Source organism: Engystomops pustulosus, chromosome 4 (genome assembly GCF_040894005.1).
Source record: "Engystomops pustulosus chromosome 4, aEngPut4.maternal, whole genome shotgun sequence".
Classification (NCBI taxonomy): domain Eukaryota; kingdom Metazoa; phylum Chordata; class Amphibia; order Anura; family Leptodactylidae; genus Engystomops; species Engystomops pustulosus.
The window spans coordinates 177,338,017-177,352,134 of record NC_092414.1 but is presented as its reverse complement, the minus strand read 5'-3'; the positions used below and the strand labels follow the sequence as shown (position 1 = coordinate 177,352,134).

At 40.7% G+C, this 14,118-nt stretch overlaps 1 protein-coding gene across 7 annotated transcripts in view; it reads left to right on the top strand.

Moving 5' to 3' along the window:
* Window positions 1–14,118, top strand: part of MEGF11 (multiple EGF like domains 11) — a 298,071-nt gene that overhangs the window by 71,895 nt on the left and 212,058 nt on the right. For all 7 annotated transcript variants that reach the window (XM_072148689.1, XM_072148690.1, XM_072148691.1 and 4 more), the window contains exon 3: window positions 10,872–10,973. In XM_072148689.1, coding sequence (XP_072004790.1) covers window positions 10,872–10,973 — 102 coding nt within the window. The remainder of the gene's footprint in view (window positions 1–10,871; window positions 10,974–14,118) is intronic.

Below are 14,118 nucleotides of genomic sequence, written 5' to 3'. Positions count from 1 at the left end.
CCAGGGTAAGTATAAGATGAATTACCTCATTAGGGTACTGTACCCAGGTAAACTTTCTTACTAGTTGCCAAAAGATCACATAAAAAATTTGAAATTCCAGAAAGACTTAAAAATATTTTATAGCTTTTTATCATGTAATTTTTTTAGAATGGTTCCCTGAAATTAGATAATCACAGGTTACTCTCCTGTAGTGATCTTCAGCAATCGACTGCAAGGCCCAGTTCACATCTCCATTAGGTCTTCAGTTATTGTGAGCAAAAACCTGGAGTGGTTAAATACACAGAACAGGTGCAAGTCTTTCTATTATACCTTTCATCTTCGTAGTCACTAGAAAGACATTACAGCTAATGTTACCATAAAAAAGTTGAAGAGTTCAATTACCTTTTCTAGGCACTGTACATGTAGAATAGTAGGATTGCCTCATTTAGACTTACAAAACAGGATGGACTAAGTAGATTCTCTGAGACAGAAAACAGAATTTATAGCTTAAAGGAAATCTACCAACAGGATAAAGGATTGTAAACCCAGCACACTGACATACTGTTGTGTGCTCCCTCTGGCGGGATCTGCTCTTCCTTTTGCTTCTTATGCACTTGATTTTCCAAAAACAGCACTTTGACAATTGTGCAAATGAGGCCGAGGAGCCCCTTAGGCTAATTTGCATAATATTTAAAGCCTTTTTTTTTGTAAAAACAACGGCATAAGAAGCTAAAAGAAGAACAGATCCTGCCATAGGGGGTGCACACCAGTATGTCCATGTGCTTTATGTACATTCCTTCATTCTGGTGGTAGATTCTCTAAGTAAGAGATCCATGTCAAGGGTCAAAGATGATATTTTAGACACTACCTACGGATGATAGTAATATATGTACTGAGTTGTAGATACAACTGTGATACCGACTGTACCAGTAGTATAAAATCCATATCTTATTCAAGCTGTAAGTCTTTGGCTTTGGGCTTTGGGCCCAATTCATACATTTGTTTTTCTGTGAACGAACTCTCCATTTTACATCTGTGAGAATGTCTGTATGGAGAACCTTGATAGCATATGAATGATGTATTGTAAGAGTTTCTACTTATTTCTATAACCTGTTGTACATCTTGTAAATATAAACCTCCAACTATGGCTAGAGGCACGGAAGCACAATTTTGGTCTACGGATAAAATAACCGGATCACATATTCTACCCCAGCAGGAAAGTCCAACATGTAGAGCGTATTTCTGTTAGATTACCAAAGACTGAATGCGGCAGATGTAATTCAGTACTGTCTTATTGCCTTACTTACATTGGGGCATATTTATCAGGACCTCTGCGCACCGCCACTGGCGCAGAGGCCCTGAAATAATCGCAAATGCTAGCTTATTGCTAGCTTTTGCGATTATTTTCCCCAATCCGCCACCTTCCCGCCAGTGGGGCGTGAAGGGGCGTGAAGGGGCATGAAGGGGGATAAACGCTGCGCGACTGGCAGCCCGATCCATGAAGAGGCAGAAGCTGGCACGAGCGCCACGAGCGCCAGCTGGCACGAGCGCCAGCGTATGATAAATATCCCCCATTGTGTTTTAGACACTGGTGGACTTGTTGCAAGGGTTGGGCATTAGACTTGGGGGGGAGGCTCTATATTTTCCAAAATATTGGCCTTTTTGGTCTAAAACTAAGCAAAGTAACTAGATAAGTACGAACTTCAGACTTAAAGGAAACCTACCACTTTAAAATGACCCTTCTGACCCACAAATACCTTTTGACAGCTCAGGATGAGCTGATGCCAGCCCATATCTTGAATAAAAGCAGAAACTGCTGTATTCGTGGATAAAGTGTTTGTTGCGGTATTCAAATCCACCTTTGGCGCTTTTTTGTGTTTCACACAGCGCACACCACGATCCTGTTGTTCCTTACATGCACGCAACCATTCGTCACGTCAGCACCGCTCCCGTCTATAATTTTGTCGTGCCCGAGAGCCAGTGACGTCACCGAGCTCTCGGGCACACTCGCGCATGCGCACCTACACCTCTCGGCCCGTCCGGCTTCAAGTTCGCCTGTGTGAACTACCGTTGAAGCCTTGTAGTAGCACAAACTTTTTCCACAAATGCAGCGGTTTCTGCTTTTATTCAAGATATAATCCGGCATCCGCTCATCCAGAGCTGTCTAAAGGTATTTGTTGGTCAGAAGGTTCATTTTAAAGTGGTAAGTTTCCTTTAAAACCCAGCATTTGAGAATTTATGTATAAAAAGACACAAACTTCTCTACTAGAGATGAGCGAGTATACTCGTCCGAGTATACTGCTCGGTCGAGTATTAGCATACTCGGACCGGCTCGTTACTCGGACGAGTATCTCGCCGGCTCGAGATCGAGCAGTAAATTAATAAAATAAATTGAATAAAAGTATTTTTATTGTAAAAAAAAAATATTACACATGTTTGCAGATGTTTTACTTGTAAGAACACATTGAAATAACACTATTCTTCACTTTCCAGGTGTTCGCGCGTGTCTCCCGCTAGGTTCGGAGATGTTCGGAACATCTGGAATGTGAAGAATATTGTTCTTTCAATGTGTTCTGCACTTAAATGGTCCTGTATTCACTGTTTTTAATGTTTTAATTCTATTCTTCACTTTGCAGCTGTGCGCGCGTATCTCCGAACCTATCGGGAGACACGCACGCACACCTGCAATGTGAAGAATAGAATTAAAACATTAAAAACAGTGAACACAGGAGCATTTAAGTGCAGAACACATTGAAAGAACACTATTCTTCACATTCCAGATGTTCGTGCACATCTCCTAACTTAGCGGGAGACACGCGCGAACACCTGCAAAGTGAAGAATATTGTTATTTCAATGTGTTCTTACAAGTAAAACATCTGCAAACATCTGGAATTTTTTTTTTGCACTGTTCTTTTACTGTTCAGTTTTATTAAAAAAATGCTCGGGTCTCCCATTGACTTCAATGGGGCTCGTTATTCGAGACGAGCACTCGAGCATCTGGAAAAGTTTGTCTCGAATAACGAGCACCCGAGCATTTTAGTGCTCGCTCATCTCTATTCTCTACGTCTACTCTAAGTTTACATTGGATAAAACTTACACAATATGAATGATTCTGCCCCAGTGACTTTATTCTAGAAGCAATGTGCATAGCTTTGTTTGATTTGTATGATTATGTATTATCAAAAATTAATGAACCCCAGAACTAAGAAGTATGCTGTAAAACATAAACTTATTATTAGTATTTTTTTTTATTATTTTTATTTTTTAAAGAGAATTGGATTCTGGGAACAAGACAGCTGATGTAGTAGAAAAATAAACAATAAGTGATTAATAAAAGGAAGAGACGACTCAATGGACCTCTTGGTCTTCCCCTGTCATCGCTCTTCTATGTTTTTATGTGTAAATGTATTCATAAAATAATGGCTGAATTGTTTGGCAGCAAGAATTTCCCAGCAAAGCAAAATGATTTGATGAAAAGAAAGATCCCCAGACACTCGGAGCAAAAGTGCAAAAACCATCTTCTGCAATGTATTCCGAAGTCTTCTTTTAAAATCATTAAAAGCATAGAGCAAAGTTAGTACAAGTTTACAAGCATATATTGTGCATCTGTCAGACATCATTTACATATTAAGTGATTGTAGGGGCTTAAAGGTAAACATCAGTAAATATAGTGATCGTTCATTCCCATTTTTACATTTTTTTTTACCTCTGCATGTTAAAGGGGTTGTCCCATGTATATGAGTTATCCTTATAGCTGGTTGGTGAGGGTCCAAGCACTAATAACAGGAACAGGTCCCTAAGGTCTACGTAGAATGAGGATCCTGTTCTCAGTAATGGGTGCACTCCATTCATTGTCTATGAGAGCAGTCAGAGATAGGCGAGAGCTGTACTCCACTATTTCCATGATTCCCCTACAATTTAATTGGCAGGGTTCAGGCTTGGCATGCTGCCCAACACATTAGTGAAATTAGGATCCCCATTCTCTGGAGACTGGGTGGGCCCGTTCTCATGATCGATGGGGGTTCCACACTGATCAGCTAGTTACCCCCTATCCTGTAGATAGGGAATAACTTATTTATATGGAACAGCCCCTTTTGAGGGGCATTCATAATTTTATTGCCCTTGTCCCCCTGAATGAAATTGGTACTTGTTTTTTCTTGTTTTTTCAAATTAGCCATGGGGTTGGTAACCATTTATTATAGAGTGAAGTGTCTGTATGCTGTATTGGAAAAAAAAATGGTTTCCTTGGCTAATGGGTTGACATATTTTAAATTAATCATGGTGACTGTGGCAAACAAAGGTGTAAGATGTGTCATATGTACTTTCTGATAGGTCTGAGAGCCATTACCCATAACTAGCTCATTATAGCCCCACATGGGGTTGAAGAAAGCAATGTGATCAAAGGTGTGATTAGAGTGATGGGGCATGCTCAAGATTTCTGCACCACTGAGCTGTCCATAAAGACATTGGTGCTTATTTACTAAGGGTCCGCGGATTGCATTTCCGTCTGACTTCCCGATATTTTCAGGATTTGCGTTGCTGTGATAGGGATTTAGCAGGGGATTGTGTCGCACGCGATTGAATTTTGGTGCAGTGGCGCCGGCTTTCATGCAACAGAAACCAAGGGGCATGCCGTCGGACGATCCGACTGATTCGGACTGAGTGCAGGATTTAACGTTCAAATTGTGTCGCATCCAATGCACTTACATACAGTGGAAAGAAGATAGTGAACTCCGGCGGACCTGAGCGACACATGCAGGATATCGGGCGCACGATCTTAGTTACTAAGGGACCGGGTAAGTAAATGTGCCCCATCAAGTTTTATCAAGTGTCATATGTCTTGATGGATAACTCTGTGGTGCTGAAATCTAGTGCATGCCCCATGATATTGTGGGATGGTAGGGTACAATAGTTGCCAGCCTGTACCCACCGTCTTCATGTACATACTGTACAGCGCATCTACTTGAATAATGTTTTGGGCACAAGCTGGATATGCTTGGACATGCAGCGCATGCTCCGTCCTGCAGCTCCTGCCTTGATTGATGTCAGACAGCAAGGGGCTGCCAATTAAGAAAATGTAGGAAGATCGGGATTGCCCACTAGACACTGTAGTTTATTTGCATTTTGGATGCAAATTTGTTTTTTCACTAATTACATTTTGTTCTCATCAATAAAGAGGTTTGTCAGTGCATTTCTTACTTTTATTTGGTGCTGTCAATCTATAGTCTGTAAAGGGTAAGGACTTTGTTAGGTATGATGTAACACATTGGGGCACTTTTACTTACCCGTCCGAGTCGCGATCCACGATCCGGACTCTCCGACAATGATGCACTGTGCCGCGATCCACGTAGATCCTGCACCCGATATCCTGCATGTGACGCTCCCCGCTCAGGTCCACGGCAGTTCACCTTCTTCTTCCCGGTGTATGTAAGTGATTGGCTTGTGACACAAATTTAAATGTTAAATCCCGTGCTTAGTCTGAATCTGTTGGATCGTCAGATAAGCCGGCCCCTGATTTGTGTCACGTCAAAGCCGACGTGATTGCGACACTATCCAATCACGTGCGACACAATCCCCGGCGCGATCCCTGAAAAGTCGGAAAACCCAACTAAAATGCGGGCGTGAGACCCTTAGTAAATAAGCCCCATTGTATTATCACAAATCAATGGCAAGTTCTATTATTAAATTATCCATTTTTATCAAGTTTATCAGTGATGGGACTTGGTTCTCCGACTTTATGCATGGGAGACCAGAACAATACCAGTGAGCCTCAGGGTGCGTTCACACATTCCGCTTTTATTGCGTTTTTAATCTCAGTGCACCCGGAATGGGGAGGGGTTTGTTACTGTGGTGCACGTCACTCATCGCATGCGTCGCAGTGAAAACACACATATACGATCAAGCCACTCCCATTCCAAACCACAATACAGGAACGTGTGACGGCACCCTTAGTCTTAGTCTTCTTTACAACAATATTGTATTGGTGTAAAGAGGGCTCATCTATAAGGATATATCTTCATACACCAATGTATTACACATTTGTAAAAATAAATGATGTATTTAGAGAAGAAAATTGATTTGAATTAATCAAAATGTAATCACACAAAATAAATTAGAATTTGAAATTGACAGAAATACCAGGACAATAAATGCAATACAGTAAAAAATATTATATGCAGTCATTGGTAAATTGCCTAAATGAAAATGCCACAATTATTTTAATTTAACCAATTATAAATTTATACTACAAATTAAAAGGGTTGTCTAGTTTTACAAAACGTTTGATAAGGGGCATGTGCAAAAATAAAAGGATGCTTATTTACCTTCTCCTGCACACCTATTTAGCCCGTTCCTGCCAGTCTCTGTATAAGTAGCGTAGACAGTGTGCTCCTCTGCTACAGCAGCAGTGATAGGATGTAACAGGTACATGGCTATCGATGACGTGTTGCTGCAGTAACAGGTGGTGCCGCAACTAATCATGTGCTTGGAAGAGGGTGTGTAAGCACTATTTATTGGTACATCAGCCACCCCACCCTTTCCACCTTAGCCAAATATCAGAAGTTTTGTAATAGCATGACTGTTATGACAAAATAAGGTTTTTCCTATTTTTAGGAAAGGTGATTGATTTTAAATTTGCCGGGGCACCTCTGCAAATCGGATGTCACTTTGGCCCTGAGCAAATGGTATAATTAATCATACTATTGGGTAGCCCTAAAAGTTTTCTTTTTCTTTTTGATTTTATGTTTTCCTTGTTTTAAGGTCAGGAATGTTTTATACTGTCCAGCGTATTGGTATTGAATCTAAAATACTAAAAAACAAACCATATCTGATAACAAAGCCATAATGCGGATGTCTGAAAGTGCCTGTTAGGTCTGAAACATGAGATTCTTATCTGACTATGACACCATCGCAGGTGCGGTAATAGTGCAGTAATTTACACTGGTGAAGCAGGGTCGGTTTTAGACACAGTGAGGCCCTGGGAAAAACTCAAAGTGGGGCCCCAAAATGAAACTATTTTATGAACAGTCACAGTCAATAAGAGGCTCCTTTAGTCCTGCACAATAATAACACTTCGTAGTTACAAGCAGTAGTAGGTAAGTACGGTATCTGTAATATGGGGCTGTTGGAGAATGTTATAGATAGATGATACATTTTTAGATAGATGATATATTTATAGATGCATAAATGTAAAGTAGATTATATATAGATAGCTAGATAGATTATAGGAGAGAGAGAGATATGAGAGATAGATACAGTAAAAGAGAGAAGATTGATTGATAAATGAACAGATACATATATAGGAGATAGACAAATTCTAAGAGATAGATAACTAGACTGATAGATTATAGATTTATAGACAGGAGATGAAAAGCAGCTTCACCCAGGCATTCAACCAAGGGGTATTAAAGGAGCAATACATCCTCTGCCCACAAAAGTTCACATGCAGGGGGGCCCTTTAAGGACAGGAGGCCGTGGGCAATTGCCCAGTTTGCTGCCCCCTAACACAGGCACTGCTGGGATGTTAGGTTGTGGCCCAAGGGGTTAATGAATTGGCACCGGACCGAAAAGGTTCTTAACTGTCTCCATATTCATGAAGGTGAATTAGAACTTGGTAGACCAGCTTTTTAACTGTTTGTGCGCCAACCTAGAAGTGCAGGACAAATGTCAGGAGTACTAATCTGCCCCCCAAATTAAGCGACCAAAAAAATTAAAGGAGTGTGTGTTGTAAAGAAGAAATATTGTGACGCCAACACCTCATAAATATAAAGCAGCCTCTGCTTATGTAACAGAAGTGACACTACCCCTGCAACCACTAAACATGGCTCATCTTATGTAATCATATTATGATTTTGGGAGAGATTTTTTAGGTAAATGGCTGAGATTTCCCATAAAAGAGAGAATTCTAGAAAGGGCATCTCATACCCTACCTGAGGGGGGATAGTATTTTACTGAGATTAAAACCTGGAGACAGGTTCTGTTTCAATAAGGAAGAAAAGCAGGGGTAAAAGAAGGACACAGGAACACATTTCTTTAATATAATACAAAGTTCACTATTATAATCTACATTATTCATTTACAAAGTTATGTCAAAGATTGGTTATGCTTTAACATCTCACCCTCTTTCACCTGGTTTTGTTGCAGTTGATATTCCGGTAAATGTTAGTAAGTTGGAAAGAAATGTATAACGTAATGCAATGTAATAACTATGATCTATCTGATTATAGACTGCACATTGTTCTGGGGCAGCATATGAATAATACTTCTATACACAGAGAAAATGAAAGAAATGTCTCCTTAGACCCAGTTAAACCTCTGTATGAACAACTTTGGCTTCTTTAAGAGGTTAACTATGGCAAGTGTTGAATGCATGGTATTTCGGAATAAATGAAAGGCCGGGAATGCTTGTGCTCGTGAAATTGAATGTTGCTGTTCTTGAATAGCCAGTTGACCTTCACATCTCCATGTTAGTCTATACTTCGGGTTCTACTTTGAATTGGGAGCAGTGCGTGCTGAGCCGGTGCAATGCAAGGGTGATGTTTTGTAACTTTTATTCCAATCACAAATGGAAGGTATTGATTTTGGGAAAGCGGAGGCAGGAGTGGCAGGCACCCAATCGAGGAGAAACAAAAATGAAATACCAGAATTGATTGGTTCCACTGACCAGGACGACTTTCTTACTTAGCTGGTAATATCTCACACGGAGAAGGGTCAGAGATTAGGCTGTGAATAGGGAGGGCCATTCTCTGCTATCATAAAATATAACAGAATTCACATTTCTGAATGTCATCAGCCTCTTCTTGATGCTAAAAGAATGTCAAATATTGTTCTACACGGAGGAGCAAACACTGTGAAATCCTGGAAAAGACTTTTATGCAGTAAGATGTGGGGCGGTGGAGGCTAAACCTTGAGTAGGGCAGAATCAAAGCGTTCTGCGCGGAGTAGACGCAGGGCTCGGGGAGGCCAGATAGGTGGGAGTTGTTTATCGATGAAGGTTTTGGATATCAAAATTCTGAGACACTACTGAGAACTTGTGGTGTGTTGTTTTATGTATGTGCTCTCACATTCATCTGCTTATGTATTATGATTGTTATCTCTTATACAGGATGCTGCGTGTTATGCTGATGTGACATGCTGTTATATGGTAGTGGATTCATTTACCTGTTAATCCCAAGCCTACCTGAAAAACAAGATGAAAACAGGCACCGATGTAGAAGTTATTTCTTACATAGATAACAAGGAGATCAGATGAATTATTGAAAAGGGTTATTTCCCACCCCTTAGAATATTTATTTTTGAGAACAAGCATACATTAGCTCTGTCCATCCTAAGTTTACCTGTGGGAAGAATGTGTGTATTGTGCATGTCAGTAAAGTAAAAAAATAAAGCCTAATCTATTATAGAGCAGGAGGAGAAGAGCAGATAAAAGTGTACAATGTGCTTGGCTCAGCCTGTCCTCTAACATGCGACCTGCAGATTACCATCTACACAGCCCATCACAGAGACAGTTGGATACAGTCAGAGACAGAGTGACACAGAGACAGTCAGAGAGAGAGAGAGAAAGAGACAGTCAGAGGGAGAGACAGTCAGAGAGAGATAAGTATATATAAAATATTTTTGTTAACCCATTCTATTTTGTTATAGCTATGAGCAGTTATTTACTAGCCCGAGCATGGCCGGGAGCTACAGCTAGTATATATATTGCTGTGATCACATGACCTGTAAGATGATGTCACTTCCTGTGTATTTTGTATAAATTTTTCACTGTGTTACATGCACCTTTGCTTGAGAAAGGCTCCAGATGCAAGGAGCCGAAACGTAGCCTTGACACATGTGTGAATAAATGAGTATGTTTTTCTGATTTCCACAAATCTCGGAGTGCTGCCTTTTTTTGCTGTTCTATATATATATATATATATATATATATATATATATATATATATTATAAAGCTGAGTATGTTTGTGTTTGTGTTTGTGTATATGTGTCAGCTAAAGGAATCTGCACCACCGCGTCTATAATCACCAAATTTTGCAAAACCGCTCTGGTACTTGGGGAGTGCTATAGACCAGGTTTTGAGCAAAAAATTTACCACCATATATAGGAGCCCATGTCTGCTGCCTTCTATGGCTGTGAGCAACTAATCACAACTCAGCTTCTATTTTGCCACAGGGCAGGTTCTGAGCGTTGATTGGTTACTAAAGGCAATGAGTATAAGACAGCTGTGTGGGGTAATATGCATAGAGATAGAGACACAGGTGGGGGAGATTTACATACACACATACAGAGATGCAGACAGAGAGAGACAGACAGACAGAGACAGACAGACAGAGAGATACAAACATAGACTGCTGTGGGAAAGAGGCAGAGAGAGAGACTGACATACAGAGATACAGACAGAGAGAGAGACAGAGAGAGGGAGAGACAGAGAGAGACAGAGCGATAGAAAGTAAGTTATAGAGAGATAGATATAAAATATTTTTGTTAACCCATTGTATTTTGCTATTTTGTTAGAACTAAGAGCAGATATATATATATACTTCAGTAGGCCTTGTCTATCTGATTAGATGGTCTTGTTGGTCTTAGTGTATCACTACAAATATAGCCACGTACACTGTTTCCGCAGATTGGTCTGAAGGCAGTCAGTGCCAGATATGGCTGCTCTATGTGCCCCTTCCTCAGTCACTCTACTAATAGTTATTGGAAGATTACGGTGACATTCACTTGAATATGTGGTGGCAGGCGAGGCAGCACATATTTTAAGTGTAATTAAGACCATCTTATTTTTGTGAGCATTTCCCTTTTGATGAGATTACAGCATTCTCTATTGCTGATCTACACGAAAATCTTTCCAAGTTTCAAGAAGCCATTAACCTTTCCTCCTCTCTCTTCCAGCTATGCTGTAACGGTGCAGGAATCCTATGCTCACCCATTTGATCAGATTTATTACACTCGCTGCACAGATATCCTCAACTGGTTCAAATGCACAAGACACAGGTAGGTTGTTACTAGCATGATAATATACATGGGATTGTGTTGTGTATGGTGGTGGGGATGGCACTTAAAGGGTTATTCCAATAACAGCAAATTACTGTAAAACCTCCAGTATAAGGGAACATTTTCTGATCATGTGGTGGGACCCTCACTAATCACAAGAACAGGGGTTTCTTGTATCCCAAATCAATGGTGCTGCTGCTCCATTAACTGTCTATTAACGGAAGTGGCCAGGCACTGTGTCCAGCTATCTCCATCAGTGCCATAGAGATGGATAGAGCAGCATTGTGCATGGGCGCATTTGGCAGAACAACTGTCCCCATAACCTCATGATCCATTGGGCTCCCACCGCTGAAACCCCCAGAATCAGCAAAATATCCCCTATCCTGTCGATATGGAATATGTTTTTGCTATTGGAGGAGGGAAGAGCTGTTACTAGATAAAGCTTCCAAATCACATAGTATTACTCCTCATGTTTTCACACTGGACTACCGAATTATGCAAAAATTGTTGATAGGTAAGGTACACTTAAAGTACAACTAAAAGTTAAACAAATTTGTGCAAATTAATAGTGCCGGGACACTGTTTTCACAGTCCTAACTTGTGGACAGGTGATTAGTTGTAATATTTGACTTTGCCCTTTAAATTGTACAGTATTTTTCGGACTATTATAGTCCGAAAAATATGGTAATTAAACTTTTGACAAAGTTGCATAAATCAGTAGTGAGGATAATAAAGTTTGCAATATACCGTATATACTCGAGTATAAGCCGACCCGAGTATAAGCCGAGGCCCCTAATTTTACCACAAAATACTGGGAAAACCTATTGACTCGAGTATAAGCCGAGGGTGGGAAATGCATTGGTCACAGCCTCCCCAGTATATAGCCTGCCAGACCCTGCCCCAGTGTATATAGCCTGCCAGACCCTGCCCCAGTGTATATAGCCTGCCAGACCCTGCCCCAGTGTATATAGCCTGCCAGACCCTGCCCCAGTGTATATAGCCTGCCAGACCCTGCCCCAGTGTATATAGCCTGCCAGACCCTGCCCCAGTGTATATAGCCTGCCAGACCCTGCCCCAGTGTATATAGCCTGCCAGACCCTGCCCCAGTGTATATAGCCTGCCAGACCCTGCCCCAGTGTATATAGCCTGCCAGACCCTGCCCCAGTGTATATAGCCTGCCGCCACTGCCGGACAGATCGCACAGAAGATATACAGGGGTCGCCGGAAAGGTGAGTTTAGATATATTTATTTTTTTGACTCGAGTATAAGCCGAGTTTGGGGTTTTCAGCACATTTTTTGTGCTGAAAAACTAGGCTTATACTCGAGTATATAAGGTACTTTATAAATATGTTCCTAGGCTCTTCTTTTTGCTTTGCCTTTCTTACTTATTTAAATAGTTTATTTAAATAGTAAACCAGCTTTCTGTCCTGTATCCATTGACAGATGAGAGATAAAGGAACCTGATAAAGTATCAATGACTTAACTATTTGCAGACAGCCCCAGATAGTCTGTATGCCTTAGTGCAGTGATGGTGAACCTTTTAGAGACCGAGTGCCCAAACTGCAATCCAAACCCACTTATTTATCGCAAAGTGCAAACACAGCAATTTAGACAGTAACTTATTGCAATCTTCTTGCTCCGTGCCATACCACAGCTTTCATCGTTACTGAGGAAACCAACATTGTTGACAGAAGGAGGGAAAATTTCGGTTTGCAATTGGAACTTCCCTTGACAACCAAGGGAAGTTCCTGACCCTGTCCACACCTTCTCTTCCTGCAGTCTCAGATAGACACAGATGCTTCACTTTAAAATAACGCTCAGTGTGTCACGTCATGGGCTACCTGGACCTGCAGGAGGATCCCTTAATCTTCTGTCTGGTGAATCTGTGCTGGGGCAACAGCCTGAGTGCCCACTGAGAGGACTCAGAGTGCCACCTCTGGCACCCGTGCCATAGGTTCGCCACCACTGCCTTAGTGAGTTATCAAGGGAAATTTAGCCTTCTTTCCTTATCTATATGCTGTATATCGTACATGATATACACTGCACAAAAGTTTCTTGACATAATGAAGTATATTACAATGTTTAGAATAACACATTGAGTAAATAATAATAGTAATTCTTTATTTTCTATAGTGCACACACAGATTATGCAGCGCTGCACAGAGCTTGCCAAATCAGTCCCAGTCCCACACCAAAGTGTGTGTTACCAGGTGATAGTTGTCTATACTTGGTGACCCTTTTCCCACATGACGATTTCTTGCTGTTCGTTCACAGAGGCTCTTTTTTTTTTTGGACACCACTTTTCTTATTTACAATTATGCATAAAACTCTCAGATCAGCAGTTTCTTAGATTTTCCCGCCGCCCTGTCTGGCACCGAGAATTACATTACACTGTCAAATTTATTTAGATCATGTTGTATTCAATAGAAGTGATGATGTCTTGTTTGATAGATTGATAGCGATTGGTAGATATATTTAATACACAAGATATAAGGAAATACTTACATGCTATGCAGTTGTATGGTTACCACTATGGCATGTGATCAGTGGTGTAACAAAACTCTATTGAGCCCTGGTGCAAACTTTGGATCTGTGTCTATATACCTAAACTCAGACTACCTCCCCTGTCCTGTCCTATACTACACAGATATATAGTCACACACCTTATATGAAGTGCCCAGCAGCTCTTATTAATAAAAAATCTACACCAACAGCCCCCTTAATGATGAAATATCCAGAAGCCCCCTTGTTATAAAATGTCCACCCCATTATTAATGAAATGCCCAGTATTCCCATTAGTAATGAAATGTCCAGTATTCCCATTAGTAATGAAATGCCCAGTATTCCCATTAGTAATGAAATGTCCAGTATTCCCATTAGTAATGAAATGCCCAGTATTCCCATTAGTAATGAAATGTCCAGTATTCCCATTAGTAATGAAATGTCCAGTATTCCCATTAGTAATGAAATGTCCAGTATTCCCATTAGTAATGAAATGTCCAGTATTCCCATTAGTAATGAAATGTCCAGTATTCCCATTAGTAATGAAATGCCCAGTATTCCCATTAGTAATGAAATGTCCAGTATTCCCATTAGTAATGAAATGTCCAGTATTCCCATTAGTAATGAAATGTCCAGTATCGCT